This window comes from Amaranthus tricolor, chromosome 9, assembly GCF_026212465.1.
Source record: "Amaranthus tricolor cultivar Red isolate AtriRed21 chromosome 9, ASM2621246v1, whole genome shotgun sequence".
Classification (NCBI taxonomy): domain Eukaryota; kingdom Viridiplantae; phylum Streptophyta; class Magnoliopsida; order Caryophyllales; family Amaranthaceae; genus Amaranthus; species Amaranthus tricolor.
The window spans coordinates 29,872,565-29,892,532 of NC_080055.1; the positions used below are offsets into that span (position 1 = coordinate 29,872,565).

Consider the following 19,968-nt stretch of genomic DNA (forward strand, 5'->3'; position numbering starts at 1 on the left):
TGTTGGAGTGGTCCACCATATTGCATTGATGTAACACAAAATTAAAAGTTGGCATCTTAAAATAAAAAGAGTCCCACGTCCCACCAAAATGAAAATGGCCAATACATTTTAGTTTTAGTGGGAGTGTAAGCTGCGCAAATTGCTCATGGCCATTGCCTTACTTACACTACAAATTCACTCATATTATGCCAAACTTTTAGCCACCCCCATAGCTAGGTTTTAATTAGCTTATGGCCCCTCCTCTTCAACTAACCTTCTTATTCTAAGCCTAAATTATTTTTTACTTTTATCTATTATCTATTATCTATTATCTATTATTATTATTATTATTATTATTATTGGCACCTAATATATAATTATCACTATATTTATGCTCCATATACTAATTAACTATTCACTCATGATTAAAGATAAAGTAATTTATTTATACATCTTTGGAACTAGGGTATAATTAAAAAAAATAAAAAAATAAAAAAATAACATTCTCAAAGTTAATCATTTTTAAAGGTTGTAATTACATCCACACAACAAGAACAAGAACCTTCTTCATTCTAAAAATGTGATTGCACAATGTACCCGATGGCACTTTATTCCTCTCTTCACTTTTTTAATGAATATTTATTTTATATTAAGATCATAAAATATCATTGTCTTACCTAAACTGAATCGTAAAAATATGAGCTCGAGATGATAAATTAAACTACTAATTGAATTAAATTCAATTTCACTAAATTGAATATATAATCGAAATGAAAATATTGTGTTCAAAGAACTAAGATCAATTGAAGAATTAATTTTACTTTTTCTAATTTAATCGATATATACATGAGCTTGTATTTAAATATATATCGGCCCAATGTAGTTAAACAATTAGTTTATTTAAGTTAACTCTATTTATTAGTTTAGCTCTACTCAGTTCATCTCATTACTTTTACTCTTATATCTCATTTAATTCTCCATACAATTCAATTATGTTAATTTCAACTTCATAATTTGACTCACATAATTGAGTTGTTAAAAAAAAAAATTAATTTTCGTTAAATGTTATTTTTTTCTCTAAGAGTCGGTAAATATATTGTCAAGCCATTATATATGTGTGCGCATGTTAGAGTATATAATATTTCTTGGGGTCTTAACCATAAGCTTAAGCTGATGGTTGAGTTGGTCTTTTGACATGGTATCAGAGTCAGTTTGACAAGAGGTCACGGGTTCAAATTTCAACCACCCTTCATTTAAAAGTGGAATATTTAATGCATGTGTGCATCCACACTTCTAACCCAATGGGTTCTCGTGTAAGAGAGCGTGTTAGAGTATGTATTACATATCATGAAGTCTCAACCATTAATTTAAGATTTTGGTTGAGTTAGTTTTTTAACAATGCGTCTATTAATTTTCTAATAATGATAATATAGCTTTTTTTACTTTTTATATTCTTCTTAACATTTTTAACGTCCCACAATGTCGGTAATTTACCCAAAATCTCATCAACTCATTAATTTTATCTCTTGTATATTTAATTCATTTACAACTATATAATTAAAAGTTAAGTCTTTATTATAAGAGATTCCAATTCATAAATCAATCAAACTTTTTAACATTAAATAAACAAAAGAAAAAGTCAAAAACTTTAGACTTTAATTTTATTGTGATTTCAAAAGCGTACCCTAATGTTGTTCTCCTAGATTAGTCCTACTACTACTACTACTATATGTGTTAATAACCATCTAAAATATTAGTTATGCTAAAGATTGGTCTCCACTATCATAAAATTCCTGTTAGATTTGTACGTGAAAAGAAAAACAAATTGGCACCTTCATTCCATAAATTGTATATAGACAAAAGTACGTACTTATTTAAAATCATATAATTAAGTCTTAATCATGCTACTTTGTAAATTAAACATTGCTTCCCATTATATCATAAGACATGTTACATCTCAAAAATGTTTTAAAAGTTAATTAACCATTAGAATATGATATATAGTAACAGTAATTAAAAGTACTTCGGTTTCATAATAATAATTATTATTATATATTTATTTTATCATGTATAATACAAGATATAATTTCCCATTATCTTATCCCTTAGATGCCTATGATATAACTATTGTCAAACTTCTACTATTAAATATTATTCCTATAATAAAAAATTGAAGTTGGTAACCTTTCTATATCTACTGATTCTTATTGCACCTTCTTATGCAATGGTTTGTTTTTAAAATCATTTGCTTTTTGTTTATGAAAACTTTTTTTACTTAATTTTATCCCTTTTTATCAAATAAATAAGAGAATATGTTTCTAAAAGGAGGTATCCAAAGGCCCTAAAATTGTCATAATAATTTTCAACTCAAAAGTTTTTGCGATAATGCTATAATATTGAAATGAAAATGGTAGTGAAATTCTTCTATTTTAGTTAGTATTAGTACTCTTCTAATTATTGATACACAGTTATAATTGAAACTAGGAAACCATCCTCGTCATCATCATTATATCTAATATCACGTTTGAAGGTAGAAGCTGGATGAGAAAATGTGACAAATAATTTATACCCGAACTCCCTTCACAGAAAGGACTAAAGAAATATGATCAATTTTACCCAAAAGAAAGAGCTCCGCATAAGAGAAAATGAGTGACATCTGACTTAGCTATCCAACAGTAAAAGTACTTGCATAGAAACATCAAAAAAAAATGAGATGAGATAGATAAACAAAATAGAGAGGGTAAGAAGCAATCATAAAAGAAATAAATATACATGAAAATATGTTTCTTGAAAATCTCTATCAATAAAGTAGCAACGATTGTAATAATGCGATTTTTATATGTAAAATTAAGGTTTATATAAGATATTCTAGGGTGTTAATTATCAATTTAAGCTTATAATTAAGGCCCCAAATATATTATACACTCTAAGACTATATGTAGGTACATGTGATGATGTTTTTGATTGGATATTGAGAATCCATTAATTACTTATCTAATTGGATGCTTGAAAACTTGAGTTTTATGATCCACTCAAACTAAATTAAATTATTAATTATTTTTTAATAAATTCATGTATTGGGTAGAGGTTATTACTTAATAGTTTTATTAAATGTAATCGGATGACTGATAACATGTTATATTAATTCAATTGACAAAATAAGGAAAAGAAGAAAGTCACACCCCCGCCCCCACCTCAACCCATCTCCGCCCCCACCTCAACCCATCTCCTTCTTTGCTACTTTCCTTCCCTAAATTAAAGGATTATAGTTTTATGTTCCTAAGGTGATCCCTTGAGAATTATAATTTTAGTGCATATTTTGCCTCTCTCCATGAAATGCGTCGAATGCATAAATTATTGCCTTGAAAAAAAGGGTTATTATTTGATTCTAATAAGATGGAGGGAAACCTCATACTCAAGCCAAAATTAGCCATTCCACCTCTTCTATGTCTATTTCATGACATAGTTAGAGAATTTTCAATAATCTTCATATAAACTCTTCTATTCTCAAAATCATTAAGCGTAATCACTTTGTACGAAGTGATTAATGTGATTTATTGTATCTTATTCTAAATTTTTATTGTCAAATCCAAGTACCTTTGAGGGGAAAAATTTCACAAAAGGAAAATTTATGATCGCCTATAAATTTATTATCAAATTTTCCGAATGACTGAAGTGTCGCAACTAATCTTCACAGTGTTCATCAATAGACTTTCATCCAAAAAGAGAAATATTTTTGTTGTCATACACAAAGGCCTCTACAATATAAAATTCTAATTGCAGTATATTTTTCATAGTATTATATTTCTAACAGGTTTATACTACCATGAATTGTTATATGACAATGGTTTTTACGATACTGTGAATAATATGGTAGAATGATTTGTAGTACTTTAATGTTAAGTCCTACAAATATTTTTGTTAACAGTACTTGAATGAACTCTCCCTCTTACTCTTACACCCTATACTTTATAAGCAAACATTCCCCACATACAACAGTACATTGGCACAAGATAGTGGTTTTACATTACCGTGGATTGTTTACTTCATAGCGGTTTTACAATCTTGTGATCGTTATTACGTGGTTATCTACTAGTAGTAGTTTTTAATAACTATAAACGCTATTAGAGGGTGACCTTAAAAAAAAGATCATCACACTTTTTTACAATTTTTCTCTCTCCTAAAATTTCATCTTTCAACCTAATTTTATTAACAATGACCTCTTTTAAAAGGTCATCATTCTCTCTTTCTTACTTTTTTTTTACCCCACCATAATTTCTCTCCCTTAATTTATCTAACATTTATCTTTATTTTTTTATAATAATATTTTCATGTACAAAGTTAATATAAATTTTTATTTGATTAAAATAGATCTACTATTTTATAATTAAAAAAATATGGTTATTTGAATCCATATTTTTTTTGGGATTTTTGAAATGATTTACTTTGGTAAATCTTTTAACCAAAAAAAGTAAAAAAATATGAACAAAATATGTCAAAAAAAATTATGTCAAAAAATATCAATATGGATCTCATTTTATAGATCTCAAAAAAATATGACCATTGGTATAAATTTTTTTTTTAAAGTTATTTTAATACGAAAATAACCGTTAAAGGGAAAAAACAGCTAATTTTTCAAAGCCAATCAAAAGCGGCCAAGTGGCCTGCAACTGCTGTGCGTGTCAGAGGGGGATGGAGTTCAATTTCGCTGCCCAATCAAAGTTCGACACGTGGCGCAAATTTTTGAAAAAAAATGGGGGTGACCGTTCACCAGAACGGGTCATCCCATAATCTTTTTACCCAATTTTTTCCATAACCAACCTAAAAAAAGATCACCATTGCTAATATTTTTCTTATTATTGGGTCATGTGACCTAATATTAGGTCACCAATAATAGTGCCCTTATGGATTAGTTGATAGTAATTTAATATTAATGTAAATAATTATCTATTAAATAACAATGCATTTGAAAATAAAATAAATCCAGATTAAATTTCAAGTTGACCAAAATCAAGATTTAACTTAATTTTGAGCTTTACATGTGATAACCTAGGACAATCAAAAATCTTTCACAAGGTAGAAGAAGGGCCTTACAATTTAGTAATTGGCACAAGATAGGAAAGATTGGGAAATTTGTGATGTGTTGTGTACACTTTCCTGAAAAGGAAGTCCCTTAGCCCCCATATACAATCAAAAGGAAACAGTCGCCCCCAAAAAAATTCTTCACCAAACAATCATTGACGATGGAGCTCCCAGAAATTGTTGAATTTGCTCGAAGATTTTCTGTCATGGTTAGAATCAGAGGCCCTGTAAGTTATCAATCAATTTTCTCTCTTTATTCTATGACTTTTTCCTGAAATTTTTCTGTTGAAATGACCCCTTTTTGAAAAATTCATAGGATCCAAAAGGTTTAAAGATGAGAAACCATGCTTTTCATCAATACCAGTAAGTTCAAAGCTTGATTCTTTCTTATGAATTGTTTTTAAAAGTTGGGTTCTATTTATTAAAGATCAAAACTTTGTTATTGCTATTTACAGTTCTGGTAGGACTACAATTTCAGCTTCAGGGTTGTTATTACCTCAGAATCTTCTGAAACTTGTTGATTGTGATGTTCATGCTAAGGGTGTTGTAGTTCTTACTGTTGCTTCAGTAATTGAGCCTTTTTTATCACATAAGTTCAAAATGATCAATACCCAGGTTCAGTTTTCCATTTCCCATGTTGTTATTTTGCTTGTAGCTTAGCTTTCTTAGAAAATTTGAGATAATAATAGATATTGCTTTACAATGGATAACAAGACTCATGAATACCTCTATGCCATGTTTGGGAACGATGATTTCATTTGAAAATTTAGAATTGGCTCATATTTATAGTTTGGCAAATCAAATATGTTCAAATTTGAATTTGAATCAAATTCGACCATTGTTTTTAAAGTAGTTAAAGTTGAGAATTTGAGAATGACTACCCAAACCTTGTCATTTTCCAATTCTTCGTTTATGGTTTCATAATTGAAGTCTATAATTTGAAATGAAATACCTGTTTCCAAACACTACGCTAACACTTTGATGGGATGAGAATTTTGTGGGAAAGGAAAAGAAGAGAAGTGGAAGGGAGGGAATTATAAGCGAAGTTTACCTTGTTTTAGGAGGGGAAGGAGCAAACACAAAGAGAAATTTAATTTTCCTTCGATTCTCTCCACATGGAGAAATTTGATAATAAATAAGATTAAGAGACTTAATCCCTTCAAATCCCTTCTTTTCGAATCCCTCCCCTTCTTTTACCTCTTGTTCCCTCCATCCAAACAAGGTGTAAAGTTAAACAACTAAAGCACTTTAGCTTTTTCACTATTATGGTATTTTATTATGAATTTGCAAATCAACATGTCTTTAACTTGTAACTTCCGTTTTTTTATACTCGTTGCTGCTTGTTATTATATCTTTAGGGTGCTCCTGAGTTGATTACCGATGCTCGGATTGATGTAATGGTTGAGGTAGGTTTTCTCATTGATGTGACTTGGCTTTTTTTAATTTGTCGTTGTGTTAATGTTTTGTATTGATCCATAGGTGAAAGCAGGAAAGGGAAAAGGTGGGGAGATCTTAGGTCATGAACCTCCAAAGTGGTTTGATGCTGAAGTTCTTAGACTGGTAGGTTTTTGAAGTAGTGTGTTCTTGTTTATTACTTTTATGCTGATAATTGTTACATCCAAAAATCCTCCATCGTATTAGGGGTTGATGTATTGAAATTTAATCCTGTTTGTGATCATGATAAGTTTTGAAGTATATGCTATTGGTACGTACATGATTAATAGAGTAGAGTTTCTAGTTATTACACAGTTTAATTGGATTTAGATGCCTTGTATTCTAAAGTTTCTGGCTTCACACCCATGATTGAAGCTATGCTCATACTTTTTTGTGTGCTATATGTTATTGAGCGGTGAAAACAGGATATATGTATTGGAGAGGAATATAAGTAGTTTTCAAACCACGTTGGATTGTGAATAGGGGATGTTATTTCTAATATAGGATGAATGAAAATGGAAATTGGTAACGTTATTGTGGGTACCAGCCTTGACGTATAAATTATATAAATAAGAGGGAAAACTAGTGCAAAAGGCAGAAGCAAATAATGCTTACTGCTTACACTCTTTGTAATATCAGAATCATCAAAAAAAAAAAAAAAAAAAAAAGAAGAAAAGAAAACTAGAGAGCAAAGTAGAATTCTTATATTACCATGAAAAAGAACACCGAAAACTACAACGGTACTGCAAACTTGTTATAGTCAAGATTTCTATTCGAACAAGTGCACTAAAAGAAGAAAGGAGAGACTTGATAGAAATCTAATAACTTATGGGTTTTGGTTTCACAACTTCATCTTGTGGAGATTGCATCGGATATTAGATTAGCCAACCATGCTACGGCTTATTGTGATGTAAAGTTCAAAAAATGATACTGATAAAATTTTTAGACAATTAGAGGACCCTGGATACCCTAGCTCCCCTCCCCTTAGTTTTTCATCCCTGATGAGAGTTTGTGTAGCAAAATTTTGCATTCTTATAAAGAGATAATATTAAAATTTTTATCATGTTTGTGATTGTTATTGCTTTAAAGAAAATATATCAGTACTAATTGATCAATGGAATAGAATATATTAGGCAAAGTAATTGCTGTTTTTAGATGCCTGCTTTACTAAAAATTTTCATTTCATGCTGTTGATTGAAGCTAGGCTTCAAAATATATTGTGCTCCTTGTCTCCGTTGCTTTCATAGTTCTTTTCGCAAATCGTTTTTATATTAGGGTGACAGGGTAAGGACTATATTTTTCATATTGCCTATTTTTTTTTCAAATATTTGAACAAATTTTATTGTCTACTTTCTTTGTTGAATAGATATCAATGCTTTTTTCATGGTAATTTCTTAGTACAATCTGCCATGAACCTCTGAAGGTGGATGTCCCTGCTACTTCATCTGCAATCAAATCACTCATTGAAGCTTCTTCTGGTGCATTTGAGCATGGCTGGGAGATCGGCTGGTCATTAGCAGCTCACACTGACCGTTCTGAAAAGTTTAAAGGGTCTATGCTAGTACAGGTTGGCTTTAAAACTACTTCTATATTGTTGCCTTTGTCTTTGTGTGAGATGATTGTGACGTGGAGCACATTGACTTTCTAAGATTTAAGGTTCAAGGGTATATGTTTATGAAAGGTATTCTGTAGTGCGGAACTGATAAAAGTATCATGATTTAATACTTCATATGAGAAAACGGACATGAAATCAATATATAACATGTGAAGTTAGGTTTTGTTCTTTTAATTTGCTTATATTATCAAGTTGGTTGTAATCTTTATTTGCATGTATATCCATTTGCCCATGTCTTTCATATCAAGATCACTCACTACTTATTGATGCTGTATTTTATAGATATTAGTCAAATACATTTTTTCTACCAGAGAAAGATGTAGTGTGTCAGTATAAAAGTGTTGCTTGTGGGTTAGTGGAATTTTTTCCCTCACTGGCGAAATTTAGGAAACGAAACGTACGTTTTGGAAGCATATCGATAGACTTGAGGCTTGTTCTCTACAACTTATTATTAGTCCAGATTCCAGATCTGTTCATATATGTTCATCTCTATTCAATTTTCAATTAAGTTAAATTAAAATCTATTTAGTTCACTTTAGTTCATCTCAAAATTTAACTCTCAACATTTCACCATCATTTCAACTCTTTCATTTAATTTAGTTTAGCTCAATTCTATTTTAGCTCCATTCATTTCAATTTAAGTTTTAGTTTCTAATTTTTAATAATAGTTTAAATATGTTCAACATGCTCGTATATATTAGTAATAGATGGGCAACAATTAGAAGTGTATGGTAATGTAATGTAATGTCTAGGGAGCCACTAAGTCTAGAAAATGATGGTGCCAATTACTAATCTAGACAATAAACCTATCTTATCTGGCAGAGGGTTAAGGGTTTGGATTGGCACTCAATTTATTCTTTGGTTTGAATGAATGGTTTGAGAGATCATTTGAGGAATAGTTGGGGCTGGATAAGGATGAGGTGCTCTATCGAGAGTGTTGGGTTGTGAATAAACCAGACTTGCTGCTTTGTTTAGAGGAGGTTTGAATGACTGGTCTGATTAGGATGCACTTGAACTTGAGTTTTATTACTCTTAAACCTTTGAAATACCGCTCATTAATTGGGCTATTACTATGCCTAAGTTACCTACTTCCATCCTATTTCTTGCTTATGAGTGCTTACAAAATTTTTTCAAAGGTACTAGTATAATATTTTAGAATATGTTTTACCATTTCACATGCCAACTACTAAGAGTAATATTGTGGAGAGTGGACTAAATTCTTAATGTCTCACTTGAGCAATAAGGATGTAAGTGAGACTTGTCAAAATTGTGTACGAGATTTAGCTTTTAAAGTAGGTTTTGAAAAGGATTATGATGACTTGAGCGAGGGATTCCTTATTTTTGTCAGAGAGGAAGGGATTTGAAGATAGATTGAGACATTGGATTATAGGGTGTATTCTCATGCTTCTTTTTGGAGATGGTGAATGGTGTTCTTAGGGTGTGCATTTCTTTTTATGGGGATTGTAACATAGGATGTATTGCAGTTTTGCAGGGCACTTTGACATGTAGGTCAGGAGAGTTTACAATCATATGAGGTACAATAAAAGAAATTTGAAGTGAACACACAATCATTTTTCTTTCTCATTGTGATTCTCGAGAATTTTTAACAAGGTCCTCACAATCTCGTAAACCTGTCAAATTGTAGCCTTGTTATTCTGGGAAAGTGGTTATGGCCTGTTATCCCGACTGTCTGGTTCACTTTCCTTTTTTATGCTACAGTGAACCGTGCTGCCTGTGGAACTTTATTTCACAGTATATTCTGTCTTCGTTTTGCTTTTGAGTTTTAAGAAATGGTCACCAAAAGGAAACATCTTGCAGGAAAAAGCTATTTTTTATGTCATTATATGTCATTGTGCCCTTTTGTTCATTGTCTAAGTCACCTTTATATATAATATAATATAATATAATGTTTGAGATCTTAATTTATAAAGGAACAATACCCATAACTGGGAAATTGATTCACTTAGATTTTGATTTTTGAGGATGTCTTAGTTATATTATTAAGGTCTAGGAGTGTAGGTGATTCTTCTGCCCTGTTTTATTTGTACGTGTATCTTTTGTTGCTTGACCTTTTTAAAGCTACCACCTTTTAACAAAATTATCTTGAAGGCGTAAGGGTTTCATTTGAGATGAGCTTTTGTGTGGATATTGGGATTAGGTATACTCCCTACGTCACAACTTAGTTACAAATTGGACTGAGGGAGTACTAAATACTATGAATATGCTTCTAAGATGAAACCAGGCAGACTATTTTGATTGCTATGTCATATGTGCATGTTGTTCTGTACCAATAACGAGTTATTCGCGTATTTTCGTTCACTGTGACATGTCATATGATACTCGGAGAGTGCCTTTTGTTTTGGGTGTCGGTAGTACCAAGGGGAAGGTCTTGTGGGAAAGATATTCTTTTGTGTCTCTGGTCGCTAACTACATTCATTTTCTCAGGAACTGTAGTAGTAAGTGTTTTGCTATGGGATTGAATCACTTAGTATCTTCGTGGATTAAGGTTGGGCTTTTTAAAGCTGATTTAGTGGGGAAAAAGTAACTGAGTTGATTTGAAATATTTCTTCTCTTTGTTTAGAGGACAACTTTTACTTTCTGCTTGCTTGAATTCATGAAATATTTTCTTAATACTTTAAAATCTTGGCTCAGCTATCAATATCATCATGAAAGTGGATACATAATTACATATAGCATATATAAACTTATTCTTCGGTAGTGCAAGAATTGATCTTAAATCGTAGGTCTGACATTATGAGTGATAAGTTATTTTTTACTATGTTGGAAGTACCCCTAAAGTTTGAATTATGTTGGTGTGATAAGCTATTTTTTTGTGACCTTTTCTTACTCTTTCAAGACTGATACTGAACCAGATTTTTTCAGGAAAAGAGTGGCATTGCTCCGTCAGCTGAGAGATTGAGGGATGTGAATCTCATGGCCAAAGTTGCTACTAGAATTGCTTTTCTTTTAGTACCGTCACTACCTGATGAGGTGAAGTATTGACTTGTTATGTTATACAGGTCCCTTATTGGCATTTGTTTGATGCTTCTATATGTTTAAATCATATCTTCATGGAATGACAGAATGGATTGCCTTTTTTTACTAGAATCTTCCAGAGATTATAATGTCACATTCAAATAAGAGAGGAGACTTTCTTGTTTCAATGGGTTCCCCCTTTGGAGTACTCTCCCCACTGCATTTCTTCAATAGGTAGATTCTGACTTTAAGTTTTTCTTTTGCCTCTACTTGCTCTGGAACCTACAAGGAAATGTAGCGCCTTATATTTTCTTCTTATCGACATCTAAAAGAAGGTTGTTTTGTCTATACCGCAAAAATCTTTTGTTGCTTGCTCACTTGCTATCTCTTTGCCGAGCTTGCAAAGAGGCTATGTTGTTGATTTTGAAATTTTCTTTCATGAAAGAAGACGATAGCCACTGTTTTGACTTTTCATTCATCATATGTGCCCATATCATACATTTGGTACTTCAAAATTTTCCTGATTTATAAAGTTTCACTTAATAAATTCAATGCTATTGAACCACATATTCATAACGATTAACTGTAAAAAGAAAGGTTTTCAAAAAAAATCTATGCACTAATATGCTCACAAAATGAGTTCACATCATAATAAATTAGGATTAGCATAAAAGTTTATCTGAAATGTACTATATATTCGTAATGTGAAAAACTAGTAGAAGGTCCTGAATATTTAGGAATCAGTTTCATGAAGTCTGTATCCGTATCCTGCACCCTGTCCGATACTAGGACAGTTATCAGTGTCACTGTGAAATGTTGGAAGCTGATGTGTGTCTCATGGATATGCCATACCCAATGTTCATAATAACCCCGTCTGAGTCTAGTTTGACCAGAATAATGCCTCAAATGTGAGATTATGTGTGCTTTGGCTTGATCATTATTGTTCATTTCTTGATGGAGCTTCTATCTCTGGCTCTTTGGATTTCATCCGAAGCTCTTCAACAGTGGCCAGTGAGAAGCTTTACATTTTATAGGGAACAATGGGGTGTAGAACTCTGGTTCCTAGATTCTTGTTTCATAGCAACAAAAAATTATTGTATAATTTATATAAAAAAGCTCCATGTGTCCACCTTCGACTTTCTTCTCTCCATATAATAGAAGGATCTTTGGATTTAGTTCTTTCATTTTGTAATAGGATCAATTGTGGGGAAACCTTATCATGTGTTGCTTGCTCTTTTTTCCCAATATATTGTTTTCTGACTGTAATATATTTCCTGCATTAATCAGCGTATCAGTGGGGTCAGTTGCAAACTGCTATCCATCCACATCACAGGAAAGGTCACTATTGATGGCTGATATTCGTTGTCTTCCTGGTGGGTACTGTCTCCTGTTGTGATTACCTCTCAGATTTCATAAGTTTCAACTTTCAACTTTCAACTCTGCTCATCTTAATGTACTAGGTATGGAAGGAGGCCCAGTTTTTGGTCAAGATGGCTCTCTTGTTGGTATTCTAAACAGACCTTTAAGGCAAGCTGGGGGTGCTGAAATTCAGGTAATTATAACTTTTCCCGTTGACATTTATACCCTGAGATCGTAAGAAATAAAACCACCATTTGATTACAGGTAATCGTTCCTTTGAAAGCAATAGAAGGTGCTTGCAATGGCTTGTTTAAGTTAGTGCCTATAAATGCAGAGAGAGTTTGTGATACAATGGCAACTACAGCGAACTGTTTAAATTGTAGAGCTTCTCCTAATTCAATTGAGAAGCAGCCTGTAAGCTGTGGCTCTTTACCATTGATAGTGGAGCAAGCAATGACTTCTGTTTGTCTAATCACCTTAAAAAACGGAGTATGGGCGTCTGGTATTCTGCTTAACAAGCAAGGTCTGATACTCACAAATGCTCACTTGCTGGAGCCATGGAGATTTGGCAGATCTAATATCCAAAGTGGACTTGATGAAACCAGAAAAAATAATTGTACGCTATCAGAGGATCCAAATCCAACAAGACTTGCAAGGGAGCAGAAGAGTGCAGTTACGCAGTTGAATTCTATGCAATTTCTAAACTGTCTGCGTAAAAGCCGTGGACTTAATTCAACGTACCAAGCTAATAGCGAAATAAGTGTCCGCGTAGATTTTATGGACTCATGGCGTTGGTGCAATGCAAAAGTGATACATATTTCTAAAGGACCCTTGGACATCTCCTTGCTTCAGCTTGGGTCTGTTCCGGATCAGGTACGCCCAATCAGTGTAGACCTTGCTTACCCATCTCCAGGATCAAAGGCATTTGTTATTGGACATGGATTGCTTGGGCCACGATGTGGTAAGGACACCTATTATTATTTTGAGTTTATTTTGACTCATGAATTCTGAATCCTTGATTGTGTTGTGAATGCATGATGTGTTTGAAACATGTTTTTCTATTTTTATTTAGGTTCATTTATGTCATAATGTGTGCTGCTATGTGCTAGCTATCCATTGATTTATTTTATCTGACCCTTTGATTGTTTTTCACTTGTAGTTTCATGTGCTAACATAAGTTATATAGGATTTTAGCGATTTTCTTTATTATCTCATTTGGAAGTTCCTTTTGTTTGATGTTTTATGTCATTCTGAATCTTTTTTTTTCCGTTGTGGAGAGAATGTGAGAGAGAAAAGATGGGGGGATGTTCTATGTTCATTTCTCAGGGTTATGTTTGTACGTCTTGCACCCTATGATATGTTAAATTTGATTATCATTTTGCATATCTAAACAGAAGTTTTGCTACTTCCTTTTCTTCCTAAAGTTATCTTCATTATTTTTGGGTAAAATGGTGTTCTTGATGCATATGATCTATCAAGGTTCCCGCTGTTTTTTCTGCATTGTCATGAGAAACTCCCATCTTATGCATGATTTGAAACACTCTCTTTCCAGATTTATTACCAACTATCTCATCTGGTGTGGTTGCAAAAGTTGTGAAAGCAAAGAAACCTGTGCCCCACCTATACACTTCACAGGAAAGTTCTGCAGAAGAAGTCCCAGTGATGCTGGAGACGACAGCTGCGGTACATCCTGGTGCTAGTGGTGGTGCCGTAGTCAATTCATCGGGTTGTATGATTGCCCTTGTGACAAGGTATGACAAGCAGTAAACTATATAATCTGAAGACGAGTCTAGCTTTAATAGCATCGCTAAATCTAAGAATTCTAGGCACAAATATATAAAATATGAAGATGAATCATTTAGTATTTACAATATAATGATGGATATCTTTTACATTTGTGCTTATGTTTGGCTCAAATTCTAAACATTGCCTACTTAACAACATATACATAACGGTAAACTTAAATAATTGTGTATTGGTGCTGAGTAATTGACTACTTGATGTTTTCTCTGCACTATAACATGCATGTTTCCTTTTACCTTGTTTTAAGAGCTGCTAATTCTTGTTAACTGTGGGTTTAATGGAGTTAAATCAAACTTCTATTTGTTGGTTGATTCTTCATTATACTGAATTTATTGTGCTTGATGTTTCGCATGTAATACACTAGTACCTCAAGTTCAAATACATGTTTTTGAATGCATTTGTATGATGATCCCGTAATTATCTTGTATTGGATTCGGGTCTTTGATGATCTAATACATCTGCATACAGCAATGCAAAGCATGGTGGAGGAACAGTAATACCACACATGAATTTCAGCATTCCATCTGCGGCCCTGAAACCTGTTTTCATATTCGCTAAAGGTAATTCACATTTACAGATGGCCTGTTAATGCGTTGAGATTTGATATTCTCCTCATCGGTCTCGTGGTAATTTTGGATGCTTCCCAACTATATTCTGTATGGACACTAATAATTAGCCTACACTAGTGTCCTATATTTTTCCTTATCTCGCATTCAGAAGAGAAGTGAGGTTGTCTCCCAAAAGGGTCCTCTTTTTCCTCGTTCCAGTATGTCCCAACATTCTAATATTAGGGCTTGGCAACTCTGCTTTTACTCGGGTTCTTCAAAGTGTTTCAAATTCCCTCGATCTTGACAGTTGACACCTTCATTTTTTACCAAAACAAGGAAAGTTTTCATGTCATAGCCAAGTCTTAGTATGCTAACAGCTAAGAGTCATTTTTATCAACCAAAGAGGCGTTGGAAGACAATTGTACTAGTAGGTTTACACGACAACATTGATACTTGTGAATTATCTTTTTTACTAATCTCACTGGCTGATAGCGTTGCTGATTCGTCCCTTTCCGCAGACATGAAGAATATCTCAATCTTACATCAACTGGATAGACCGAACAAGGACCTTACATCTGTGTGGGCAATGATGCCACCGATATCACCTGATCTAGACCCCTCTTCGCAAGGTGTAGACAACTTGCGTGGAAAAGAGGAGAAAGAAAACAAGGGATCGCAATTCACCAAATTTATTAATGAGCGAAAGGACTTGTTCAGGAAATCAAGTGATCTTAATACACCACAAGATCTTTCTCGTGATACTATACCCAGCAAGTTATGACAGTTCTTAACGGGTATTTGGATCCAACAAACTAGCCAAAACTTCCTTGAGTGTACTTTTCACGTCACTGATTTTTCTTTGCTGTATCAATTGCCCAAAACTGCTGTAAGTTTTGACGTGGTGGAGACTTGTTATTTTTGGTCAAAAAGCCTTGTAATAATTGCTGCTTGTAGATTCGGGCTTGTGAAGTTATTGATATTGGTGACATATTATTGGTGTTTTTCTTCTATTTGCAATCTATAATTCTGCCTTACACTCGTTTATTTTGTTCCGCTGAGTGTGTATGTGTTTATGAATATTGTTCAATTTCTTGGGAGTAAACAAATAGTTAGGCATGCGGCAGGTCCAGGCCCGACCCAGCCTAACACCACAAGTGTGCCTTGATTCACCACTTTATGAAATGATGTTGTGAATGGGCTATGATATTTGGTGAAGAACAATCACAAAGTCACAAACAAATGCAAAGAAAACAACCAAAAACAGAGCAACAACCACAATGAACAACAACACAAGATATATGAGGTATCTAAGGATACCTCCCTGTCAAAACAAGGATTACTTTCATTAATATATTCAACAATACATTAAAAATAACACACACAAGTTTTAAGAACAACCTCTCAAAGCAAAAGACCTCACCTTTAATGGTGGTTTCACTCAAACACTCTAATGCAATTAAGAACTCTCTTGGTTGTGAACCCTAGTTGCTTTTAGTGTATTAGCCTTGCTCACTTATCTAATAATGCTTTAAGACTCCTATATAGTCATACAACATATTAGAGAATCCTAGGACAAATGGCTAAAAAGCCCACAAACATTTCGGCATAAAACGGAAACTGACGTATTTCGCAAGCTGCATGACACTCACATCTTCACTCTCGAGAGTGCAAGATAAGATATGGGCAACCAAGTGATCAAACTCATCACCAAAGTCATGGAAATTAGCTCCTGATTCAATATAAGAGATTATCACATTCATGTTATTATGTGAGATTGATAGTGGGCATAGCCCATAACTTTTGTATTAGAGAATAAATATATGCACAGAAGTTTACTCCTTAAAACCTGATATATTAATATATTTCTTATTACAGTATCCCATTTTATGTCAGAAAGCATAAAACGCAAACTATCGAACTTATTAGAGCATAATAATTTATAATAACATAATAAACACCATTTATACAATAAAACGGCTCAATTTATGTCTCAAAACGACTCTTAATATTTACATTAATACGTGCTACTATTCTGCATTCTGTATTTGTATTATCACAATTTCATTTAGACATGCTTGCTCAGCTCTCACGATCCCTTTAGAGCCTGCATTATATTTTCATGAAAGAAAGTGGAATAATATTTATTAATTAAGAAATAAGAATAAATTTAAATTTGATATATATCTTTAATGTGGGAGCCTTTGATTGTATATATATATATATGTAATGTATGTATCACATTCAAATAACGCGGGGAACTAGTAGTATATATTACTCCCTCCGTCCCCAATTCGACCACAGCGTTACAGGGCTTGCTCATGTCAGTCCCAATCCCGGCATTGACATGGACGACCTCTGGTATTTACCAATGCAATGTGTTGTGCGACAGCGGAAGCAAAGATCGAAAAACAATAATGAAACAATAAAGATTCAAACAAACAATAAAGAAAATCACACTGAGAAATTAACGTGGTTCACTATCAACGTGATAGCTACATCCACCGGCACCGAGAATAAACTTTTTACTATAAACTAAGAGATTACAAGATGAACACGAGAAACCACAACAATGGCTCTCCAAGCTTTTTTGCTCTTAGTTTTCCTCACTTTGTGTTTTGCATTGCATCCTCTCTAATTCTAACTACATGGGGCCTTTATATAGTATACCTCATAATAAAAAGAAATTAGGGTTAAGAAAATACAAAAACCGTCAAAGACTAAGAGTAATCGGCCAAAAAAGTGTCAAGAAACCGTCATTACGTGAGCCGTGTAAAACTACGCAAGCCGCAAAATGAAGACAGAACGCACTCCGTGCCCCGCGGATGTCCCACTGTTCGAGTCACTATATTTCAACAATCTCCACCTTGACGAGAACACGTAGTCAACCACTGCCTCATCAAACCATAGTGAAGCAAAACCATTCTCAAGCCAAACCCGATGCAAAGCTCAAGCATAAGCCATACATTCCGACAAGTCTCCAACCAAGACCCATCCCGATAAGTCTTCAACTAAGACCCATCACATACTCGTTTCCAAGTAAAACAACTCATAACGCTCAACTAGCATCACAAGTTCACTCATAATGCTCCATCTGCATCACGAGTACACGAGGCAAGCTCCACCTTGAGGTTGTGCACACCTCCACCTGTGAGCTCCCTCATACCGCCCCTAAGGGCCTATGCTAATGAATCCAGCATAATAAAGAATCTACTTGGACTGTCAGACCATTCTACCTTCTTTACCTCTATCTTCATGTACATGCATTCCGAATGAAATATGACCACACTGTGCTTCTCCCGAACATCAAGTACCTGATCACTAAACACACAATCGTAGAACACAAAAGCCAACCAAGATTGATCACAAAGAACCATCACCGAGATCAAGACATAATCAAACTCAGCGAACACAACCCAAGCTTCAACCGATGTAACAAAGCACTTAATATCATTCCCGTACATAAGAAACACAACAGCTGATCCAAGCAAACCGTAGAGAGAACATATCTCTACCTGCCAGTGCCCCCACCCAGGTTGAGTCACAAACCTACAAATGACACTTTTGGCATGCGCAAAACAAGTACACATCACAGCATACTTCAAACACCAAACCATTACTCTAGACATGTAGACCGACTTAGCCTCAAAATGAGCTGATGTAATTGAGCTAAGTAACACTACCAGTCCATACAACAGTTTCCACACTCTGCTCATACGTAAATTCATAGCAAGCCACTGCGCCCGCTCACTATACTCTACTACGTGCTCATAAGTTAGTGGTCCAAGTGACTCCACAAAATTGGCTACCAACCTTGCCAATCCCACAAGGTTCAATGCATAACCTACCACACTTATAGCAACCAAAAACAACACTCCATACAGCCAACCTATTAGACTTCTCGATAACACATATAGGCTGTTCTGGAAACCCTTTAGATCGGCGGAATATTCCCTGTACTGACTCCTTTAAACTATCCACAGAGATAAAGATAGCACCAGAAATCACAGTCAGAGAGATACTTGGGGTAGCATCAACACCATCAATCTGGGGTCGAACAGAAATGGATGAGGAGTTGACCTCATACTCCACCTCAAAATCGGTACCACTATCACCATAACCAACTGCTGCAAAATACACAACAACACACCAAAGCCCTAACAAGACTCCAAATATGAAATAGCACGATACCTTACTGAGCCACACCACACACATACTGGGCACCTCTAATCACGTGTGTAAATCGATCGAACAAACTAATCCAGTATCTACTCAACAACCAAGTACCAGAGAGCATACATAAGACTCTCCCTAACAAGGTCCAATTTGCTATTCCTGTAACACCGTCCTGCAATGGTGTTATCCCATAGGTATGATGCCACAAAATACCTAAAACACAAAACATAACAAATCCACAAAACGAACTATTCAAATGTAGCCAACTAACCATCTTACCATACAAGTGATCATGAGTTTCAATGCTAAGCTCACACCCGTGTTTAAACCCAAACCCCAATGCTTGCCTTCCTCAAGGTACGCATCCTTGACACATGTAAGACGATTCTCAATGAACAATTCCAGCCTTCTACTTTCACCTATATGACCATGCCTATCATAAATCGTCATCTCCTGGTGAGAAGTAGAAGCACTAACAGCAGAATTAGGCAGCATAACACCCTGAAAGACATACAGGGATTTCTCCTTGACACCCTTAAGTATCAAATCCGAATCCTTAAGACACTCACTTCCCCATTGCTAAACTCACCCTAGAGCCCCAAATCATCTAAGGTCCCAAGCGATATCAAGTTTTTCTCCAAAGCAGGAACATGCCTCACCTTAGTCAAAGTAACCCTTCTCCCATCACTAGTTCGAAGTCTCATGGAACCAATACCTACTACTTCACATGGAGTACCGTTAGCAATCGTAACTGAAGCCCTAAAACAAGACTCATAAGAATCAAACCAATATAGACGAGGACTCATATGGAATGAACTACCAGAATCAAGAATCCAGCTATCAACCAAATCACTAGACTCCACACAACTAATCAATGCTAAATCTTCCTCCGAATCATAGCTCTTGTTCTGTTTACTTTCGACTACTGTGACCTGTGGTTTATTATTTAATTTTGGGCATTTAGACCTAAAATGTCCTGGTTCCTGACAGTGATAACAT

General features: G+C 34.3%; 1 protein-coding gene across 2 annotated transcripts; it reads left to right on the top strand.

Moving 5' to 3' along the window:
- The first annotated feature begins 4,972 nt into the window (after nt 1-4,972).
- LOC130823851 (glyoxysomal processing protease, glyoxysomal) lies at nt 4,973-15,834 on the top strand. Of its 2 annotated transcripts, XM_057688659.1 has the most exons (14): nt 4,973-5,288; nt 5,378-5,424; nt 5,517-5,676; nt 6,420-6,467; nt 6,541-6,621; nt 7,919-8,062; nt 10,994-11,101; nt 11,217-11,320; nt 12,374-12,459; nt 12,547-12,638; nt 12,710-13,406; nt 13,998-14,196; nt 14,717-14,808; nt 15,315-15,834. In XM_057688659.1, exons 1-14 carry the CDS (start codon nt 5,223-5,225, stop codon nt 15,575-15,577), a joined length of 2,187 nt encoding a protein of 728 aa, XP_057544642.1. In that variant the 5' UTR covers nt 4,973-5,222; the 3' UTR covers nt 15,578-15,834. The 2 variants fall into 2 exon arrangements, with proteins under 2 accessions (XP_057544642.1, XP_057544643.1); XM_057688660.1 differs by lacking the exons at nt 4,973-5,288; nt 5,378-5,424 and having other exon boundaries at nt 5,585-5,676; nt 7,894-8,062.
- The last annotated feature ends 4,134 nt before the right edge of the window (nt 15,835-19,968 follow it).